Source organism: Trichosurus vulpecula, chromosome 2, assembly GCF_011100635.1.
Source record: "Trichosurus vulpecula isolate mTriVul1 chromosome 2, mTriVul1.pri, whole genome shotgun sequence".
Classification (NCBI taxonomy): domain Eukaryota; kingdom Metazoa; phylum Chordata; class Mammalia; order Diprotodontia; family Phalangeridae; genus Trichosurus; species Trichosurus vulpecula.
Window position 1 is genome coordinate 316,304,259 of NC_050574.1, and position 22,784 is coordinate 316,327,042.

The following is a 22,784-nucleotide window of genomic DNA, read 5'->3' on the forward strand; positions in this document are numbered from 1 at the left end:
AAATCCATATGTCCAGTCTGAGACTTTCTTCTGGGTTCCATTTCATTCCCACATCAACAACTACCTAGTGGACATTTTGAACCAGTCTTGAACTCAACATTCTCAAAACAAAACTCATTGCCTCCCCCCAAACCCACATCTCTTCCAAACTTGTCTGTTACTGTTGGTGAGTACTATGCTTGACAGTAATAGACTATCCCAAGCTTCCATCAGGAATCTTCCGTAGGAGTTTCCTGGTTCCCTGAGTTGCTAGTGCCTTCCCTTTTAGGTTTATCTCACATCCAACCTCTTGTTCTCCTCTCCTCCCCACCTTTTTCTTATTAAAAAGTAAACCCCTTGCATGCAAGGATTGTTTGTGCTTTTTTCTTGTCCTCAATACTTAGAATAGTGTCTGGCACATATATAGTAAGCACTTTATGAATACTTGATAGGTTGTGAGTACCACATTTTGGAAAAAACACTGGCAAACTTGAAAGTATATTATAGAGGCAGGTAGCTAGGAGGCTTAACAGCCTCAAGTTCTTTCCACATGAAGATTAAGTGAAACAACTAGGGATTGTTAGTTTTCAGAAGAGAGGCCTTAAGGAAGGGAGGACATAAATAATTGAAGGGCTGACACATTAAAGATGGATTGGTATTCTGTTTGGCTCCAAAAGGCAAAACAAGGACCAGTGGGTAGGTATGGCAAAGAGGCAAATTCTGGCTTGATATAAGGGAAAACGTTATCACTTACAGCTATCTCAAAGTGGAATGGACTTTGTTGATCAGTAGTAGATTCTCTCCCTTAGTTGCAGTCCCTGGGTAAAGGCTGAATGACCAGTAGAGAGAGTTCTTGTTCAAATGTAAGTTGGGTGACATAGTGCTGAGGTGCCTTTAAATTCTGAAATGCTATAATTCTGTGAAGTGGAAAGGGGAAAAGCACTGAATAAAGATGAAGATGATTATGATGATAATTCATAGAATATGTTATGATTTACAAAATGGTCTATGTATCATTTCATCCTTACAATTACCTTGTTACGTAGATTTTTATAAATATTATCATCCCTACCTTACAGATAAGAAAATTGATACACAGGGATAGTTTAAGTGATTTGCTCAAGATCATATACCTAGTAAGTAGCTGAGTTGAAACTCAGCTCAAATCTTCTGGCTCTTCTTACACTCTAATACCCTGCTTCCCCTATATAAAGTGATTCTAAAAGTGTGTAGAGATATTGGAAAGCATTTGAGTGAGGATAAAAGAAATAAACATGTTATTATATAGGTTTATATTATAAATTGCCTAACCAAATAGGGATGTGGTTGATACTTTCCTAATGCAAATTACCAAACTGGCACCAGGGCAAGATTTTAGTAACGGAAGACGTCACGTAGACTTGTTGTAAATCCTACTCTTCTAAAAGCAGAGTATCTGATAAATTATTAACTTGTCTGATTGCATCTTCCATCTCCAAGACGGTAGAGAAGGCAAAGAAAGGAACTGTTATTTTAGATTTAATTGAGATTAAGAAGAATTGGGTTAGTGATGTAGTACTGGCAGGTGCTTTGGTAAGAAAGTAATTTACTTTAAAGTTTGTAATAGCCAAGGAAGGGAATGTTAAACTTAACTTGGATATGTACCTAAACTTTACTAAAACAGATTCCAAAAAATAGGGAGAAAAAATATATATAATCTTATAGCTAGAGATTTTAAAAGGAAATACAACATAAGGGGTGAAAGTCTAAATAATGAAATTTCAACTTTACCACTATATAAAATCTTGACAAGAGACTAAAGGGGGAGGGAGCCATTTTAAGAAAGTGGGGGCTACATGAAAATTATACATGGGGTATATGAAAAGGACAAATGCAGAAAAGTGGTATGAACAAGAAAGAAGAGATTCAGGGAGGCTAAAGCCCTATGGAAGTGACAAAAAACTGCTGATGACCTCAAAAAAAAAAGACTTGTACATGTTATATTTGGGCTTAAGAAAAAGAGAGGAGTGATAGGCTTACTGATTGGGGCAGGTGACATAGTGAGAAAGGATGATAAATGAAGGCAAACTATTTAGCTATTTTACTTTCATCATCTGTTAATAGTTTCACCATTCTCTTTGTTATCCAAGCTTGAAAAATCTTCCCATTTCGCTGTAGTTCATATCCAGCTGAATGATGATGATGATGATGATAATACTAATTGACAGGATTTATATAACGCCTCCTTTATGCCATAACTCTGGGAGGCAGAGGCTGGTATGATCCCCATTTTACAGTTGAGGAAACTGAGAAGACAGAGGTTAAGTAACTTGTCCCCCGGGTTACACAGCTAGTAATTGTCTGGGGCTTGATTTGAACTCAGGTCTTCTTGAATGGACCTAGTGCTCTAGCCACTTTGCTACCTAGCTGCCCAGTTTGTTGCCACATCTATTGATCCTACCTCTGAGATATTTTCCAAATCCACATCTTGCTACATTTCTGTTGCCTTTACTCCAAATCAGACATGCATACTGGGCTTAGAGTCAGGAGACTGAGTTCATGTTCTGGCATCAACTGAAATTTTACTAGCTACATTACCATGAAGTCATGATATCTTTGAGTCTCAGTTTCTCCATCTGAAAAATAGGGATAGTAGTATTTATACTACTTCACAGAATAGTTTAGTTTTAAAAAAAATAGCTTTAAGCACTGTGTTAATGTGGTATGGTTAATTATTATAATTACTGTATTTCATCTATTATTATAGTAGTTTTCTAATTGATATCCCTGTCTAACTTCCTTTTGGGGGGCATTCAAGATCCTCTAAAAACTTGTTTTGATTTCACCTTTCTAGCAGTCTCACACTGTGTGTGTGTGTGTGTGTGTGTGTGTTCTACAGCCCTTCCAATTGGATTTCTGAACTTGACATTCCCTTTTTTGCTTTTGTTCTCACCCAATACCTTGAATGTTCTCATTGGATCATTGATTTCAAGGAAGCCTAGAGGTTGTCTTGTCGAACTCACTCATTTTACAGATGAAGAAACTTGAGGGAGGACCAGAGAGAGAGAGTGACTTTACCAAGGTCACACAGGTAGTAAATGGCAGAGCCAGCATTGTTCCCCCCTTTCTTGAATCATCTCCTCCTAATATGGAAATATTCTCATAATTATTCATGTTTTACCTCTTCTTACTTTATTATTAAAATATTTAGGTCAAGGACTGTATCTTACTCTATCCATTGCTTCAAGAGGTGTCTTACATAAAATAGGTGCTTAATAAATGTTCTAACTTGAATTTTCTTCATCAAGGAAAAATGATCTAATTGGTAACAGTAGAATAACCTCAAACAAGAATTCAGGTCTCCTAAGTCTAATTATTTTTAACTAAAAGTAACAAAGAATAGTGATTTTAGGACTGCTATAAAACATATTTGAGAAATTGAAGAAAGAAAATGTTGCCTGAAGGCTGGAGATTGACAAATGTTCATTGCAGTTGTTAAAACGGGAAAGAGGGTGAACAATAGAAACCCAAACCCTTAAATTTTTGTTGCTCTGCAGTAAAAATCCAGAAAGTATTATTAAACATATAGCTTGTGAGTATTGTAGAAAATAATGTGAATATAATGTTATCTGAATGAAAAATTAAAGTCATCTAAAAGCTAATCCTATTTTCACTTTTTGATTGGTGTACCAAGATGCTATATACAGAAATAACCTTTATTCATCAAGTTATTTGACAGTGTCTTTCACAGTTTTGTTGCTAAGTTGGTTAAATTTGTTTGGATGATATTACAGTTAGGTAGATTTGGAGCTTGCTGAACCACCAAAACCCTTTTTAGTTGACCTTGAGAGATACCTTTAGTGTTATGCTATAGTCTTCAGAAGTTGACTAGACCTGTGGTCCCTTCTTTGCACCTTAAAATCTTCAAGAAGAATTTTGTCTGGACATTGAGAGGTTACATGAATTGCATCAATTCACATGGTATTAGATGGTAGAGGCAGGACCTGAACCTAGGTCTTCTATCCCTGAAAGCCAGTTCTGTGTCCACTATACCATACCATCTCTCATTTCTTCAAAAGTTATATGTATTTAATGGCTTTCAGACATCACTCTGAACATGGTCCATTACAATTTTGAAAAAGGACAGCAGGAGACAATGTCTGCTAGCATATTCTATTGTGCTGACTTTACAAGTGAGTCAGGCATTTTGGTTGTGAATCTTAATATTCTTTTAAGTACTTGTGGCAAGCTAAGTTGTAAAAGTATTATTATTTCATAGAATAACCTTGGAAATTTTTTTTTTCCCCTCAGCTGGCTTCCCAATGGGCTATGCAGCGGCTGCTCCTGCCTATTCCCCTAATATGTACCCTGGAGCAAATCCTACCTTCCAAACAGGTATGCATATAGATGAATTGCAGTTAACAATTTTAAGTAATATGTGTCATAACATAAGAGAAAGAGATTTGAGAGATTGGGAAATTTTGAGAAGTTAATATAAAAGTAGAGTTCAGATGTTCCTAATGTTGACTTGTTAACAAGCTTCAATCTAGTAACTAGGAACAGCATTAGCTATTTAGCATATACAGAGAGAGTGAGACAGAGGCAGATTTTTTAGGTTTGCAAAATGCTTTACCAGATACCTCATTTTCTTAACAACCCTGAGAAGTAAGTACTGTCATCATCCTCGTTTTACAGTTGAGGAAACTGAGGTAGACAGTAACTTGTTCAGGATCACACAGCTAGTAAGTATCTGAGGCCAGACTTGAACTCTGCTCTTTCTCACTCCAGGACCAGCAGTTCTAACATTGAACATGTGTAAACTGTTGCCCTTTGACACTTGTGTTGGAGGAGCTTGTGTCTGTTTTAAAAGAAGTTGGTTTTGAATATAAAGTTTTATTTTTCATATCTTTTCTCTGTTTTGAAAATGTTTCAGATTTTAGAAATTTTGTGTTGTAACTGAAGACTTTTGCACTTTTTGTACCTTCTTGAGTACAGCATTTTACAAAGGCATTACTGAATATGAGACTTTCGTTGTCACATGTGCATTTTCTCCCTGTTTAACTAAAATGGATTTCGTCTGTCCAGCTTAAAAAACAAACAGACAACTCAGCTATGTCATTTACCACCTGTCTGGGAATGTTTCCCCTGTTATAATGAAAGCTTCTTGAGGATGTTACACTTTTGTCTGTGTCCATACCACTTAGCACAATACCCAGCAAAATAATAGATGCCTTTACACATGCTTGTTAGTGGATTGATTTTGATCCCAGCTACTTCTTGATTATTGGGATGGAAGAGATCACCTTCTTTCCCCAGGAGGAAAGTCAAGAGAAGCCTTCTCCTTTGCCTCTTTATGGTCCATCAGTCTCCATGTCCTGTTGGTTCTTTCTTTATGCTGTCTCTCACATCTCTCCCCTCCCATTTTTACCACTACCACGTAACTCAGACTTTTATCTTATCATCTGGACTAGTACAGTAGTCCCCTAGTTGGTCTCCTTGCCTCCAGGTATTTCTCCACCAATCCATCTTCAACGCTGTCACCAAATTAACATGCCTAAGATATTCTGCCCTTGCATTCAAATCTCCTTCCACTGCCTGATCCTCACCTACCTTTCCAGCCTTAGTGTATTTGTATTGTCTCTGAAACTAAGTTGTGTACACTCTGAGGGCAGAGATTTATGTGTTCTAAGGCCCTAAGTAGGGTATTGGAAGTGAAATAAAGGTGGGAAAGGAGGAAGAAAATCAGGAAAAAGGATAACATATCAGCAGTTGGCCTGCAAATAGCAGACACTCTTGACAGAGGAGTTGAAGGAGAGCCATCTAAAAGGGGATAGAATAGAGCTTCAGTTCCATGGGGAAGAGTAAACAACTAGCTGCTCTGTGCCTCTATGGCCCTGAAGGCATAGGATCTTCCTACTTCATGTTCCTGGTGGAGAAGATACAGACAGCCACTTGGACTTTTTGTTCTTGAAAGCATTAGTATGTGATTTTGAAAACATATGAACCATAATTCAGGAATCAAGATAGGAATGAATCATATCTATATCTATTCTATATTTATGTCTATATTTATACATATAGTTAATATCTTGATATATACATATAGACATATAGCTAGAGGTCAATGTCTAGCTATACATACACACATATGTGTTATATATGTATGTCTGAGTGTGTATACGTATTTGTATATGTACAATATAGTTAAATAGCTTTGAATAGCTGTCATCTATCTTTGTCAACATTTTCTGGCTTAGTTTGTTACATATAGTCTATGTTGATAGATAACAGATAAATAGAGGATCTATTTATCTTCCCATTGCTCCCAGTTCTACATTATAGGAGACTGCAGAATTTTAATCATTCTACATGGCAATCCTTTAGATGGTTAAAATTACTTTCCTTTTCCTCAATGTTTTTTTTCTGGGCTAAATACCCCTAGTTCTTTCTATTGCTCCTTAATATGCCATGATTTTGGATTTTTCCTCATCCTGGTTGTCCTCTTCTGATCATGTTTCAGCTTTGAGAATGTGATGCCCAGCATTAGGCACAATATTTCAGGTGGGATTTAATTAGTGGCAGATACAGCAAGGATATCAATCCTCTTGTTAATATAGTCTAAGAGTACGTTGCCTTTTTTGGCTGCCGCCATCATCTTCCTGACTGCTTTTGAGTATGTAGTGTATTAAAACTTCCATTATCATTTTCACTTGGTATTCTCTCTAGTAATCTCTTTTTATTCTGTAATTGTGCTTATTTAGGGCTTATATCAAATTTTATCTTATTAGGATCATTGTGTCATTCTAGGTTATCAAGATCTTTTTTGTATCCTAAATTTGTCTTGCATTGTATTAGGAACAAATCTTTTAGCTTCATGCAGTACACAATTTTAATTTTTATATAAAACAGTTCCACCTTGGTTCACAATCCTTTGTCAACTTTAATTTTTGGGAATCACTTCCTTTTTTCAACTGACTCCAGAGGACCAAGTTCATTTGGCCTATGTTTTCCTCAAAGCATGTGAGTCAGTTAAAACTCTTTTGGTCATGAACATCTCAAAAAGTGTCTGACCTTAGTGAATCTAGGTTCATTCCCTGTCACATGCCATATATTACATGTGCTTTTTTTTTTTTAAATTAAGATTTTTTTATTTTTAGTTTACAGCACTCAGTTCTACGTGTTTTTGAGTTTCTGATTTTCTTCCCCACCCTCCCCTTCCCCCTTCCCCTCAAGACAGCATGGAATCTGATATATCTTCTACATAATCCTTCACATTAAACTTATTTACACACTAGTCAAGTTGTAAAGAAGAATTCTGACCAATGAAAGGAATCATGAGAAAGAAGAAACAAAACCGAAAAAAAAGAGAGCAAATAGTTTGCCTCAACCTGCATTCAGACTCCATAGTTCTTTCTCTGGGTGTAGATAGCTCTCTCTATCATGAGTCCTTTGGAGTTGTCTTTGAACCGTGTATTGCTGAGAAGAGCCAAGTTTATCAAAGTTAATCATCACAGAATTTCTCTCTCTCTCTCTCTCTCTGTCTCTCTCTCTCTCTCCCCCCGTGTGTGTGTGTGTGTGTGTGTGTGTGTGTGTGTGGTTGTGTACAACGTACTCCTGGTTCTGCCCCTCTCACTCAGCATCATATGATATAGGTCTTTCCAGATTATTATGAAGTCCGTATCTTCCCCATTTCTTATAGTACAATAGTATTCCATTACATTCATATACCACAACTTGTTTAGCCATTCCTCAATTGATGGGCATCCCCTTGATTTCCAATTCTTTGCTGCCACAAAAAGAGCTGCTATAAATAGTTTTGTACATATGGTTCCCTTTCCCACTTGTGTCCTTTGGGCATAGTTCCAAATTGCTCTCCAGAATGGCTGGATCAGTTCACAGCTCCATCAACAATGTAACAGGGTTCCAATTTTCCCACATCCTCTCCAGCATTTATAATTTTCCTGTTTTTCATGTTAAATCTGACAGGAGAGATATGGTACCTAAGAGTGGTTTTGATTTGCATTTCTCTAATCAATAGTGATTTTGAGCATTTTTTCATATGCCTATAGATATCTTTAATTTCTTCCTCTGAAAACTGCCTGTTCATATCCTTTGACCATTTCTCAACTGGGGAATGACTTGTATTCCTATAAATTTGATTCATTTCCCTGTGTATTTTAGATATGAAGTCTTTATCAGAGATACTGGTTGTAAAGATTTTCTCCCAGTTTTCTGCTTCGCTCCTAATCTTTGTTGTGTTGGCTTTTTTCATACACAAAACTTTTCAATTTAACATAATCAAAATTATCCATTTTGCATTTTGTAATGCTCTATATCTCTTGTTGGGTCATGAATTCTTTCCTTTCCCATAAATCTGATAGGTAAACTATTCCATTTTGACTTTATTTTGGTATATGGTGTAAGATACTGGTCTGTGCCCAGTTTCTGTCCTACCATTTTCCAATTTTCCCAGCAGTTTTTGTGAAATTCTTATCCCAGAAACTGGATTCTTTAGGTTTATCAAAGAATAGATTGCCATAGTTGATGACTACTGCGTCTTGTGACATGTGCTTTTTTCTAAAGACATTTATTTTCAAGGAAAAGAATACTTAAAGAAATAACTAGTAAAGTTTAGGTAATAAAAAAGCCTTTAAAACAAGACTATTACCTTTTGTTGTGACATGCTTCTCTCACATCCTTTGACAATCTGATGATACCATGTCCCTCTTCACAGAATAATGTTTTAATTGCGTAAAAATAAAATACAGAATTACAAAGGAAACAACTATATTGAAGTATAGTTACTAAATTATTTTTTTAAAAAGCACATTCATGGATTCCAGATTAAGAAGCCCTACTCCAATCTGTATAGTCATCAGCCCAGGTGGTTTACAAGCTTCCTAAACAGTTCCTAACTAGTTAACTTTTTTTTTTTGGTTAACAGCCTAACATGACTTCACTTAGAGCCCTAGGAACCTGTCCTAATTCCCTACTCCCATTTGTGATTTAAAAAAAAAAAACCCACCACTTTAAAAAGTAGTCATAGAGAGATTTTTCCTCAGTATAATACAAAAAATAAAAGGAACCAGCATAATATGTATTTATTGGTCAAAAGAAGAATTCGCACTTAGAAATGGATAAAGCAAGCTTGCCCATTCTTGCCACTTTTATTTGACGTAGTAGTAGAAATTGTAGCGATTGTACAAAGACAAGAAAAAGATATTAGGAGGATTAACTGTAAATAAAAGAGGTCATATAATTATTTGCCCATGACACGTTAGTATATATAAAAAATGTAACTGTCTCAAGTAAAAACATTTTTTTTATTATTTAAATTTATTTATTTACCATATTTGGTTTTCAGCATTGATTTTCACAACAGTTTGAATTACAAATTTTCTCCCCATTTCTCCCCTCCCCCCCCACTCCAAGATGGCATATATTCTGGTTGCCCAGTTCCCCAGTCAGCCCTCCCCTCTATCACCCTCCTCCCCTCTCATCCTCTTTTCCCTTCCTTTCTTGTAGGGCAAGATAAATTTCTACGCCCCATTGCCTGTGTATCTTATTTTTTAGTTGCATGCAAAAACTTTTTTTGTTTTTGAACATCTGTTTTTAAAACTTTGAGTTCCAAATTCTCTCCCCTCTTACCTTCCCACCCACCCTCCCCAAGAAGTCGAGCACTTCAACCTAGACCACGCATGTATCATTATGTATAACCCTTCCACCATGTTGAAACTACATTTTGCTCCTTCCCAACCCATCCCGCTTTATTGAATTTTCTCCCTTGACCCTGTCCCCTTTCCAAAGTGTTTGTTTTGATTACCTCCACCCCCATCTGCCCTCCCCTCCATCATCCCCCCCTCTTTTATTTTTTTTTATCTTCCTCCCTCTTCTTTCCTGTGGGGTAAGATACCCAACTGAGTATGTATGGTATTCCCTCCTCAGGCCAAATCTGATGAGAGCAAGGTTCACTCATTCCCCCCTCACCTGCCCTCTCCCCTCCTCCCACAGAACTGCTTCTTCTTGCCACCTTTATGCGAGATAATCCACCCCATTCTATCTCTCCCTATCTCCCTCTCTCAGTATGTTGCTCTCTCATCCCTTAATTTCATTTTATTTCTTTTAGATATCTTCCCTTCATCTTCAACTCACCCTGTGTCTGCTCTCTCTCTTTTACATATATATATACACATATATATATAAAAACACACACACATATATATATACATACATACACATGCATATACATACACATAGATACATACATACATACACATTCACATATATATATATATATATATATATATATATATATATATATATATATATATATATATATATATATATATATATGCATATTCCCTTCAGCTACCCTAATACTGAGGTCTCATGAATCATACACGTCATTTTTCCATGTAGGAATGTAAACAAAACAGTTCAACTTTAGTAAGTCCTTTGCAATTTCTTTCCGTTTCTTGATTCTTGTGTTTGAAAGTCAAATTTTCTATTCAGTTCTGGTCTTTTCACTGAGAAAGCTTGAAAGTCCTCTATTTTATTGAAAATCCATATTTTGCCTTGGAACATGATTCTCAGTTTTGCTGGGTAGGTGATTCTAGGTTTTTTTTTTTTTCTGGTCTTTGGTTTGTTTATATTATTCATGAATATAAGGCTTCGTCTAAAAATTAAAACTATCCATACACCAATTCAGGAGTGTGAGGAATCCTCACAACCTTTCATAGATTTTCTATCTAGATCAGATAAGAAATTACAGCTTTTTATGCTTTGGGGGGGTTCATACAATTTTTTTTTTTAATTTAAATTTATTTATTTACCATATTTGGTTTTCAGCATTGATTTTCACAACAGTTTGGATTACAAATTTTCTCCCCATTTCTACCCTCCCCCCACTCCAAGATGGCATATATTCTGGTTGCCTTGTTCCCCAGTCAGCCCTCAGCCTCTATCACCCCCCCTCCCCTCTCATCCCCTTTTCCCTTCCTTTCTTGTAGGGCAAGATAAATTTCTACGCCCCATTGCCTGTGTATCTTATTTTTTAGTTGCATGCAAAAACTTTTTTTTTTTTTTGAACATCTGTTTTTAAAACTTTGAGTTCCAAATTCTCTCCCCTCTTCCCTTCCCACCCACCCTCCTTAAGAAGTCGAGCAATTCAACCTAGGCCACACGTGTATCATTATGTATAACCCTTCCACAATACTCATGTTGTGAAAGGCTAACTACATTTTGCTCCTTCCCAATCCATCCCGCTTTATTGAATTTTCTCCCTTGACCCTGTCCCCTTTCCAAAGTGTTTGTTTTGATTACCTCCACCCCCATCTGCCCTCCCCTCCATCATCCCCCCCCCCTTTATTTTATTTTTTTTTTATCTTCTTCCCTCTTCTTTCCTGTGGGGTAAGATACCCAACTGAGTATGTATGGTATTCCCTCTTCAGGCCAAATCTGATGAGAGCAAGGTTCACTCATTCCCCCCTCACCTGCCCTCTCCCCTCCTCCCACAGAGCTGCTTCCTCTTGCCACCTTTATGCGAGATAATCCACCCCATTCCATCTTTCCCTATCTCCCTCTCTCAGTATGTTGCTCTCTCATCCCTTAATTTCATTTTATTTCTTTTAGATATCTTCCCTTCATCTTCAACTCACCCTGTGTCTACTCTCTCTCTTTTACATATATATATATATACACACACACATACATATATACATACATACACATACATACATATACACATAGATATATACATACACATTCACATATATATACATAAACATATATATACATATATATGCATATTCCCTTCAACTACCCTAATACTGAGGTCTCATGAATCATACACATCATCTTTCCATGTAGGAATGTAAACTAAACAGTTCAACTTTAGTAAGTCCCTTGCTATTTCTTTTTCTTGTTCTGTTTCTTGATTACCTTTTCATGCTTCTCTTGATTCTTGTGTTTGAAAGTCAAATTTTCTATTCAGTTCTGGTCTTTTCACTGAGAAAGCTTGAAAGTCCTCTATTTTATTGAAAATCCATATTTTGCCTTGGAGCACGATACTCAGTTTTGCTGGGTAGGTGATTCTAGGTTTTAATCCTAGCTCCATTGACCTCCGGAATATCGCATTCCAAGCCCTTCGATCTCTTAATGTAGAAGCTGCCAGATCTTGGGTTATTCTGATTGGGTTTCCACAATACTCAAATTGTTTCTTTCTGGCTGCTTGCAGTATTTTCTCCTTGATCTGGGAGCTCTGGAATTTGGTGACAATATTCCTAGGAGATCTCTTTTTGGGATCTATTTGAGGAGGTGATCGATGGATTCTTTCAATTTCTATTTTGCCCTGTGGCTCTAGAATATCAGGGTAGTTCTCCTTGATAATTTCTTGAAAGATGGTATCTAGGCTCTTTTTTTGATCATGGCTTTCAGGTAGTCCAATAATTTTTAAATTATCTCTCCTGGATCTATTTTCCAGGTCAGTGGTTTTTCCAATGAGATATTTCACATTGTCTTCCATTTTTTCATTCCTCTGGTTCTGTTTTATAATATCCTGATTTCTCATAAAGTCACTAGCTTCCACTTGCTCCAATCTAATTTTTAAAGTAGTATTTTCTTCAGTGGTCTTTTGGACCTCCTTTTCTATTTGGCTAATTCTGCCTTTCAAGGCATTCTTCTCCTCATTGGCTTTTTGGAGCTCTTTTGCCATTTGAGTTAGTCTGTTTTTTAAGGTGTTGTTTTCTTCAGTGTATTTTTCAGTATTTTTTTGGGTCTCCTTTAGCAAGTCATTGACTTGTTTTTCATGATTTTCTTGCATCCTTCTCATTTCTTTGCCCAATTTTTCCTGAACTTCTCTAACTTGCTTTTCCAAATCCTTTTTGAGCTCTTCCATGGCCTGGGACCAGTTCAACGTTTTCTTGGACGTTTCTGTTGTAGGCTCTTTGACTTTATTAATTTCTTCTGTCTGTATGTTTTGGTCTTCTTTGTCAGCAAAGAAAGAATGCAAAGTCTGAGACTGAATCTGGGTGCGTTTTCGCTGCCTGGCCATATTCCCAGCCAACTAACTTGACCCTTGAGTTTTTCAGTGGGGTATGACTGCTTGTAGATTACAGAGTTCTATGTTCCACGTTTGGGGGGGAGGTGCTAGCTCTGCCACACCAGCACTGCTCCTTCCCCAAGAACCCCCAGCCTGAACTGGGCTTAGATCTTCGGCAGGCTGTGCACCCCTGCTCTGATCCTCCCACCAGGTGGGCCTGGAGCTGGAAGTAACAACAGCTGTAGCTGCCCCACCTCTGCTGCCCCCGGGGCTGGAAGCCGAACCGCGAACTCCTTCCACTCCCGCAGCTTTTCCCACTAACCTTCTCTGCAGTCTTTGGTGTTTCTGGGTTGAGAAGTCTCTTAACTGCCGCAGCTCACTGATTCAGGGCGCTAGGGCCCCCTCCGCCCGGCTTCTGGGATGGTCCATGCTGCTCAGGCTGGCCTCTGCTGCACTCTGTTCCCAGCTCCCAGCTCCGAGCTCCGTGTGGGATAGACCTCACCCAGAGACCATCCAGGCTGTCCTGGGCTGGAGTCCTGCTTCCCTCTGCCGGTTTGTGTGTTCTGCCGTTCTAGAATTGGTTCAGAGCCATTTTTTATAAGTTTTTGGAGGGTCTCCGTACGGAGCTCACACTATTCCCTGCTTACCAGCCGCCATCTTGGCTCCCAAGCAAAAACATTTTAAATTCATTTTTTTTTTAGTTCCAATTTCTCTCCCTCATATCCACTGGGAAAGCAAGAAAAACAAAACCTGTTAAAAATATATTTAGTCAAGTAAAACAAATTCCTGCATAACCTCTGTTCCCCCTTCCCCCTTCCCAAAAGAAAAGAAAACATGCTTCAGTCTGTACTCTGAGTCTATCAGTTCTATATCTGGAGGTTAATAGCATATTTCATCATGAATCCTTTGGAACTGTGGTATATCATTGGTTGATCAGACTTTCTAAGACTTTTGGGGTTTTCTGTCTCTGCTGTGTTGTTGTTATAAATTGTTCTTCTGGTTCTGCTTACTTAATTTTTTATCAATTCATACAGATTTTCCCAAAATCATCTGTAATGGCAGGCAAAGTGGGACTTTCTCTTGTCTTTTGTTTTGGAGTGCTTCTCAGCACTAAGGCAATCAAGTGCCTTTGAGTCTTAACCTTTGTTTCAAAGAGTCTTTGATTGAGTTGGGAGTCTTTGATGACTTGCTTAAGTCACAGGAAGGCCTAGGTACATGGGTATGAATCACATGGTTGTGACACCCTCTGATCCTGAAGAAGTGTATATATACTCTGAGGTTGGCATTTTGTTTGGGGCTCACTCACTGGAAGAGTGTGTTGTGATTCGATCAGATGAGACTCTGGGTAGCTATTGGAGCCCTCCGGCTTTGAGATAGATGTTGGTGCTTCTCTCTCTGGTAACTATGTATATAATGTCTTGGACAGACAGCTAGAAGCCTGTCTGCTGATTTGTGTTATTTTGCTCTTTTTATATAATTTCTGCTTGTAATTTCTGTTTGTCTTTTCTCCAAAATTCAGGGTGCTTTTTCTCCTGAAGTAAATGAATGATATATGTATGTTTAATTAAAGTAAGATTGTTAACCCCTTAAAGTTGCTTCTCTTAAAAATGCAGATCAAAGAACCTATGCTAGTAGCCCTTCTGTGTGCTGGTGTTATTGGCCTTACACAGCCACAGTAGCAGCAAGTAGCATTTTTGTTACATCATTCCCTTCATCATTTCTTACATTATGAAAATATTCTATCACTTTCATATAACATAATTTTTTCATCCATTCCTTAATTAATGCACACACCCTCAGTTCCCATTCTTGGCTGTCAAAAAAAGTACTGCTATAAATATTTTGTATGCATAGGTCTTTTTTCCTCTTTCTTTCATTTCTTCATGGTACAGACCTAATAGTTGTATTGCTGGGTCAAAGGGCGTACATGGTTTAATAGCTTTTTGGGCATAGTTCCAAATTGCTTTTCAGAATGTCTAGACCAATTCATAGTTTGACCAACAGTGCACTAATACACCTGTTTTCCCATAGCTCCTCCAGCATTTGTAGTTTTCCATTTTTGTCAACTTTACCAATCTGATGAGTAAAGTGCTACCTCAGAATTATTTTAATTTGTTTTAATTTCTATAATCATTAGTGATTTAAAGAATTTTTTATATGGCCAACGAATAGATTTCTTCCTCTGAGAACTGCCTATTGATATTCTTTGACCACTGGGAATGGCTCATTCTTAGAGATTTGAATCACTTCCCTGTATATCTTAGAAATGAGACCTTAACCAGAGAAGCTTTTTACAAAGATTTTCCCCCCTAATTTCCTGATTTTCTTCTAAGTTGTTTTTTTTTTTAGAATGTATTTGATGCTATGTGTAGTGGTAAAGGCCCATCCCTACGGAGAGGCTGAAGCTGGTAGATTGCTTGAGCTCAGAAGTTCTGACCCTCATTAGGGCTAAGGTTTCCACACTAAGTCTAGCATCAGTATAGTGAGACCCTGAAAATAGAGGTCTGCAAATCTGCCTATGTAGGAGCAGTCTGGCCTATGTTGGAAATGGAGCACATCAAAGCTTCTGTCCTGATCATCGGTGGAGTTAGGCCTATGAGTGACTACTTCTGGCCTGGGTGAAATAGGGAAACTGAGTCTAATACATAATACATGAATACCTTTACATATAGATGTAAACATTCTTTCAAAAATTTTATGTAGTATAAAAAGAAGCCCACTGGGGTAAGCTGGTTGTCTGGGATGAGGACAAAAGGCAATTGTTCCAGGTTTGTTGACCCATGGAAGGAATGATACCAAAACTTAGAAGTGACTTGGTAATTTCCATAAAAAAATCCAAACCCAACTATTATAGATCTATGATTTTTAATTTATGTAGTTGATACTTTTTCCTATATGGATTACTCCCCCAAAGAATGACCTTTCTTTGAATTTTCCATAGCAGTTAGAAACTCCTTATTATTGCACATAACCTATTCTGTTTTGTATTCTAATTACTTATGTGTAGATACTGGCTAGAACTGTGTGTTACTCATCTTCATAGCCCCAGTGTTCAATCCAATCTATTCTGCTTTAAAAAAAAAAATCTGAACACTGAGTAAATTTCTCCCTCAACCAAGGTAGATTGACAACTGTCTTGCAATTTAGTCTTAGCGAATTATGTAAGTACACTGAAAGGTTAAGAGATTTACCCAAGGTCCCATAGCCATTAAGAATCAAAGGCCAGAGCTGAAACCAGGTCTTTCTACACCATGCTGTCTCCCTTCTTGTACTTAGTTAATGCTTAATAATTGTTAGTTAAATTTAGTACATGTGAACCATTCATTCTGCTCTGGAAGGAAAGAATAAGGAAAAAACAAGGAGAATATTACTTAAAAGGCCTTGGAATTTAATTAGGCTCTTATAGTGCCAGCATCTCGGAAGAATATATTATTTTTCATGATATTTCTTGATTGGTTGGACTTTACAGTCTGTTGTCCAATGACCAAATAAGCTCAACTTGGAAATGTTCATTACTCCAAAACCATCTGCTAAATTACACCTGGTTTGTGATTTATATCATTGGAGGGAGTAATGATGAGATGATAAATTCTTTAAGTATGGAAGAGTGTGTGTGCGTGTGTGTGTGTGTGTGTATTATGTATATACATACACACATATATATGAAATAAACGTGTTGATTTTTAGGTGGAGAAGCTAAGCTTGTAGGGAATTAATATTTATTTCTGTGAACTCTTAAGTTCTTGGTTTTTTTTTCAATGCTTTTAGAATCATTAGTGAGAGAGAATTGATTTTCTGGAGCAATGTGGAACTAAAGATTAAAGGAGATTACTTGAGCAAATACTAAATTCTAACACTTAAATTTTATAAGATATGCTCCTGGTGGGAAGGGAAAGGAGTTGTATAAGGGGATTAATATTTGCCTTGCATGAAACAGGCTAGGCTTTAAAACTGCATAACAAAGGCAAAATTAGTCTTCAGGTAAGTGGGTTGAATATACTGTATATGGTGGCTGAGGTAGTAAATGGTTTATTAGTTTTATTATCAAAGTGTTTTCTTATGGGTTGAAGTGAATGTGGTGGCTTTTGCTTTGAGGAAAATTTACATTTGAGGTCAAATTCTTTTTTAAAATTGTTTTTTTTAAACTTGTCAACTAAATGTGACAAATAATTCCCCTCCTCCCCACATGTAAGCTTTTTAACCAATTAAACAGGTCTCTAGAAGTTTGCACTCTTAATAACATAATTTATGTTTAAATATCTATTACCTTTTATGTACAAGGAATTTGCTGGATATGAGCTGAATTTGACACTATTCCTTACCTCATAGTGTTGACTATCTAGAAGAGCAGTGGTCTTACTGTTATTTTAATTAGCTAGTTAGCCCAAAGAGATTGAAATTTAAACCTATTATTTGGAAAATACATTGCTGTTGGACCAAATCAAACTAAAGTCATCATCTTTTCAGGAATGTTTATATACTTAGATAAAAATGTTTTTGTTACAGTCACTTTCAGTATAAAACATTTACACTAGCAAAATTCACTGGCTGCTAAATTGTATATTAGAATTCTGCTTTCCTGTTTTCCTTACTTGTTGCTTTCATTAAAGTTCATTTAAAAATTGAGGCTAAAAGATACACGTTTTTCTTATTAGTAAACCTTTAGCACATTTGTTTTGGCAGGAGGTATTATTAATTACTGGATTATTTATCATGGCATAGGTAAATTTTAGGTAATTTAGGGAAAATATAGTTAAGGAAAAGGGAAAAATTTGGTAAACTTTGTGTGGTTGTATGATAAATCAGTTATGTTTTAGTTTAGTTTTCTTAAACTTAAGATGTTGACCTACCCTTTCTTTGTTGATCTGCAATGTACGTCTTGAAAATAATAGACTAATTGTTTGATTATTTTTTAATTTATAAAATTTGCTAAGGCAGAAAGTGGTATGAGTTAAAGTTTTTATACAGGAGATGTGCACGTGCGCGCGCACACACATACATACACACACACTAAGTATTCATATTATAAGTGTGAGATACTTGTCTAGTGAATAGATGGAGATACTGCTATAAAAACTACTGTATTAAGAAGGACATTCTCCATGTAAATGAAGACAGAAGACTGAAGTTGTAGCTAAATGGAAGGAAGCCTCATAAATTTCTCCTTGGATAGGGAAATACAAGAGTTAGTTGTATCCAGAGACCGCAAAAAAAGATCATTTCTTGGGATACTTGATCATCTTGCAGTGGATGATAACCATAAGGAAAAATAACTACTCTTTAGATAATCATAATATGTGTACCATTTGTTGGAGAGCATGAAGAGGTAGGGAAATTCTGTGAAGAACGAAAGGAGATCCTCCAAACTGAAACAGCATATATACATTGATATCTGGTGGCTTTATTACAAAGATTAAAGTAAGGAATATGTTGGAAAATGTTTTGTGATTGATCCCTGAGAGAACAAAATCTTGTGGAATTTTCATAAGCTTTATGCCTGTATGTCATGAATACTTTCCTTAAGAACAGAGAAGGTATTGAACATGATTAGCAGCAAATAACATGTTGTCATTTTCATTTTTCTGTAATACTAACCATTGGATGCTGATAGAGGAATATTTTCTTTTTTCCTTTTATTTTAATTTCTTTTTTACTTGTAGTTTACAACACTCAGTTCTGCATGTTTTTGAGTTCCAAATTTTCTTCCCCTTCCACCTCCCCCCTTCCCCCCAAGACAGCATGAAATCTGATATAGGTTCTACATATACCTTCACATTAAACTTATTTTCACAATAGTCAAGTTGTAAAGAAGAATTATAGCCAATGGAATGATCCATAAGAAAGAAGAAACAAGACCAAAAAAGAAAAAAAAAGAGCAAATAGTTTGCCTCAGTCTGCATTCAGACTCCATAATTCTTTCTCTGAATGTGGATAGCATTTTCCATCATGAGTCTTTTGGAGCTGTCTTAGAATCTTGCATTGCTGAGAAGAGTCAAGTCTATCAAAATTAGTCATCACAGATACCATGTGTCTGTAAGTGTGTATAATGTTCTCCTGGTTCTGCTTCCCTCACTCAGCATCAGATCATGTAAGTCTTTCCAGGTTATTATGAAGTCTGTCTGGTCCTCATTTCTTAAAGCATAATAGTATTCCGTTACATTCATATACCATAATTTGTTTAGCCATGTCCCAATTGATGGGCATCCCCTTGATTTGCAGTTCTTTGCCACCACAAAAAGAGCTGCTATAAATGTTTTTGTACGGTCTTTTCCCCACTTGTATGAACTCTTTGGGATACAGCCCTAGTAGTGGTATTGCTGGGTCAAAGGATATGCACATTTTTATAGCCCTTTGGGCATAGTTCCAAATTGCTCTCCAGAATGGCTGGATGAGTTTACAACTCCACCAACAATGTAACAGTGTTCCTGTTTTCCCACATCTTTTCCAGCATTTATAATTTTTCTGTTTTGTCATGTTAGCCAATCTTGACAGGAGAGATGTGATACCTAAGAGTTGTTTTGATTTGCATTTCTTTAATCAGTAGTGATTTAGAGCATTTTTCATATGCCTATAGATCTCTTTAATTTCTTCCTCTGAAAACTGCCTGTTCATATCCTTTGACCATTTCTCAATTGGGGAATGACTTGTATTCTTATAAATTTGATTCAGTTCCCTGTATATTTTAGAGATGAGACCTTTATCAGAGACCCTGGTTGTAAAAATTCCTTCCCAGCTTTCTTCTTCTCTCCTAATCTTGGTTGCATTGGCTTTGTACAAAAACTTGTCCATTTAATGTAATCAAAATTATCTATTTTGCATTTCATAATGTTGAATGTCTGTCTCTTGTTTGGTCATAAATTCTTCCCTTCTCCATAAATCTGACAGGTCAACTATTCCTTGCTCTCCCAAACTGCTTATAGTATCAGCCTTTATATCTAAATCATGAACTCATTCTGACTTTATTTTATGGTGTAAGATATTGGTCTATGCCCAGTTTCTGCCATACTATTTTCCAATTTTCCCAACAGTTTTTGTGGAATAGTGAGTTTTATCCCAGAAGCTGGGCTCTGGGTTTAATCAAAGAGTAGATTACTATAGTCACTGACCTGTGTCTTGGGTACCTAACCTATTCCATTGAATCTCTTTCAAATGATTATCTAGCCTGTGTTTGAAGACTTCCAGTGAGGGGGGAGAAACCTATTACCTCTGAGGCAATCCATTCCACTTTTACATAGCTTTGATTTTGGGGAAATTTTCCTCATCAAACCTAAATGACTTCCCAACTTCCACCAGTAGCTTCAGGTTTTTCCCTTTAAAGCCAAGCAGAACAAAACAAAGTCCCTCTTCTACTTGACAGCATTTCACATATTTGAAGACAGCTATTATTTCCCCCATGCTATTTCTTTTCCGGGGTAAACACTCCAAGTTCCTTCGGTTGGTCTCCTCATGGCATGAGCTCATACCTTCCTCTGGATGCTCTCCATACCATCAGTGTGGTACCCAGATAGAACACAAATAAATCATATCACTCCATGACTATTTGTATATTAAACTGGGAAAGGGTATAAGAGATTTAAAAAACAACAATAAATAGATCACCAGTGTTTCTATGGTAGTAATCACTTTTTGTCACTGATAATAGTGGAACCATAGCATTTAGATTGGGTATAACCCCGTCCTTGATGTGCAAGCTATATTGAGGACGTAGAAGTGTCACTTCAGAAATGATGACTGACAAAATATCTGGCCACAACAGATACACAGAAAAGAAAAGAAAATACCATGCTAGAAGTGACGTGGTTTTGAAAGCATTTAGGGTTTGATTTTTCAAGATAATGAGAGGAAGATATTAAATCATAAGTCAGATATAGTAATCTTACCAAAAATAGCAACTGCAGATTTAATTTAGTAATTACTGTACATGTTTGCTTTCCTATCTCTGAAAATATCTTTATGAGTTTTGCATGTTTTGAGTGTATCTTTCATAAATACATGAGATCAAGCAGTTTTTTACAAACGATTTAATAACAAAACACATCTTCAGTCATACAGTTGATGAAAGGTTTTAGAAATACAAGGTACCCAAAAAGTCTTAGTGAAATTTTGCTTTAATGGCTTTAAACTTCACTGAGACTTTTGAGACACTCTGTATAAGATGGAGTTAGCAAGACCTGAATTCAAATCCCACTTTGGATACATATTAGCTGTATGACCTTGGGTTTAGTCATTTAACTTCTTTTAGCCTCAATTTCCTCATCTGTAAAATGAGGATGATAATATATACTTAACAGGGTTGTAAGGATCAAACGAGATAATCAATTCAGCGCTTTGCAAATTTTTTTTTTTTTTGGCCTGTGTAAGACTTTTTTTTTTTTTTTTTTTAATACATGGGCAGCTGAAATGACCAGGACACATCAAGAGTCCTGTGGGAGGCCAGTGGAGGGTAGAGGGGCCAGAGGCGGGTGGTTAACGGCATACTTAGAACAGTCTGAGCGCCAGCAGGGCCTTTAGCAGGTGCTGGTGGATCCTAAATGGGCAGAGGTCCCCCCATGCCCATCCCACCTCCCAGCCGGGGGAGACGTCTCTAATGCCCTAGAGCCCAAGAGGGTGGAGCTCGTTGGAGCCATGCAACTGGGAGGGGTCAGTTGCTTAGACATGGGCCAGGACTGGGGGCCATGGTCCCTTGATGCTGAGGGGGCTGGGAGGAGGGTGTCCAGTCATTCGAAGCCTCTGGCTCAGGAGTGATCTCTTCACTTATTCTTCTGGAGGTGAGTCATGCCTGCCTTGGTTGCTTCCCGGGTCAGACTGACTGCTGTGTCCAGGGCTTGTCCACTCAGGTCAGTCACCAGGCTGACCATGGAAGCCTGGTGCTTCAGGAAGATGGGGCGGATCAGGCGATGGTACAGGATCTGGGAGCCATTGCAGGCCACTGGAAGCATGTACCATAGCAAGAAGGCACACTTCCCTGCAGAGTAGAAGGGGAACCAGAAAAGGAAGATGTCAGAGAAGAACTCAGCCAGGCCAAAAATGCTGTATACCACCCACTCTGTTAGCCAGATGGTATCATCATCTTTGTTGGGGCTTTCAATGGCCTTGATGGAGGCATATGCTGGGTAGATGAATCCAATGAGATTGCAGAGCAGGGAGGCACCGTAGCCAAATATGAGATAGAGGGCCAAGAAAGCAATGGAACCTGTAGCCAGGTAGTACTTTTATGACACTGGTGATCTCTTCCAGCTTCCCCAGCAAATCGGTGACAATGTTTTTCTGCTCCAGGAACCTCTGGAAGCACTGCCTCAAGCTATCCATGGCTCCTAGGACTGAGGAGGGAGGAGAGGGGACGGAGGATGACTGGACCCGGGTCTGAGGGGCGACCCAGGGCTCCTCCGCTGCTCTGCAGCGGTGCTAGTGGAGTCTCCCTCTCCAGGCTCCCAGGGCCTCCACTCCTCCTGTCCCTCGGTCCCTTCCCTTACTTCCCTCCCACCTCGTGGTCCTGCAGCTGCTCCACTTTGCAAATCTTAAAGCACAATATAGATGCTAGGTATCATCACTATTTTTATGTTGTATCTCGTGTATTTGTCATGAATGGATGCTAGGAACATATCTAGTGGTGGGGGGATAGATTGGAGGAGTGATTCATAGGGGAAGTTCACTTACTTGGGAATGCTGCCCCTAAGGATCAGGGAGTGGTAATACCACAGAGTCATACCATGTGGTAGTGCCAGTACTTCCTGGTCCCAGATCTGGAACATTAGTTTGCTGTAGGAGGTTTTCTAATTTCCAGATA

General features: G+C 37.7%; 1 protein-coding gene and 1 pseudogene across 1 annotated transcript in view; one reads left to right on the forward strand and one right to left on the reverse strand.

Annotated features, from left to right (window-relative positions):
• Positions 1-22,784, forward strand: part of FAM168B (family with sequence similarity 168 member B) — a 60,255-nt gene that overhangs the window by 13,065 nt on the left and 24,406 nt on the right. The window contains exon 3 of the mRNA XM_036744211.1: positions 4,270-4,353. Coding sequence (XP_036600106.1) covers positions 4,270-4,353 — 84 coding nt within the window. The remainder of the gene's footprint in view (positions 1-4,269; positions 4,354-22,784) is intronic.
• LOC118837366 lies at positions 21,678-22,306 on the reverse strand (annotated as a pseudogene).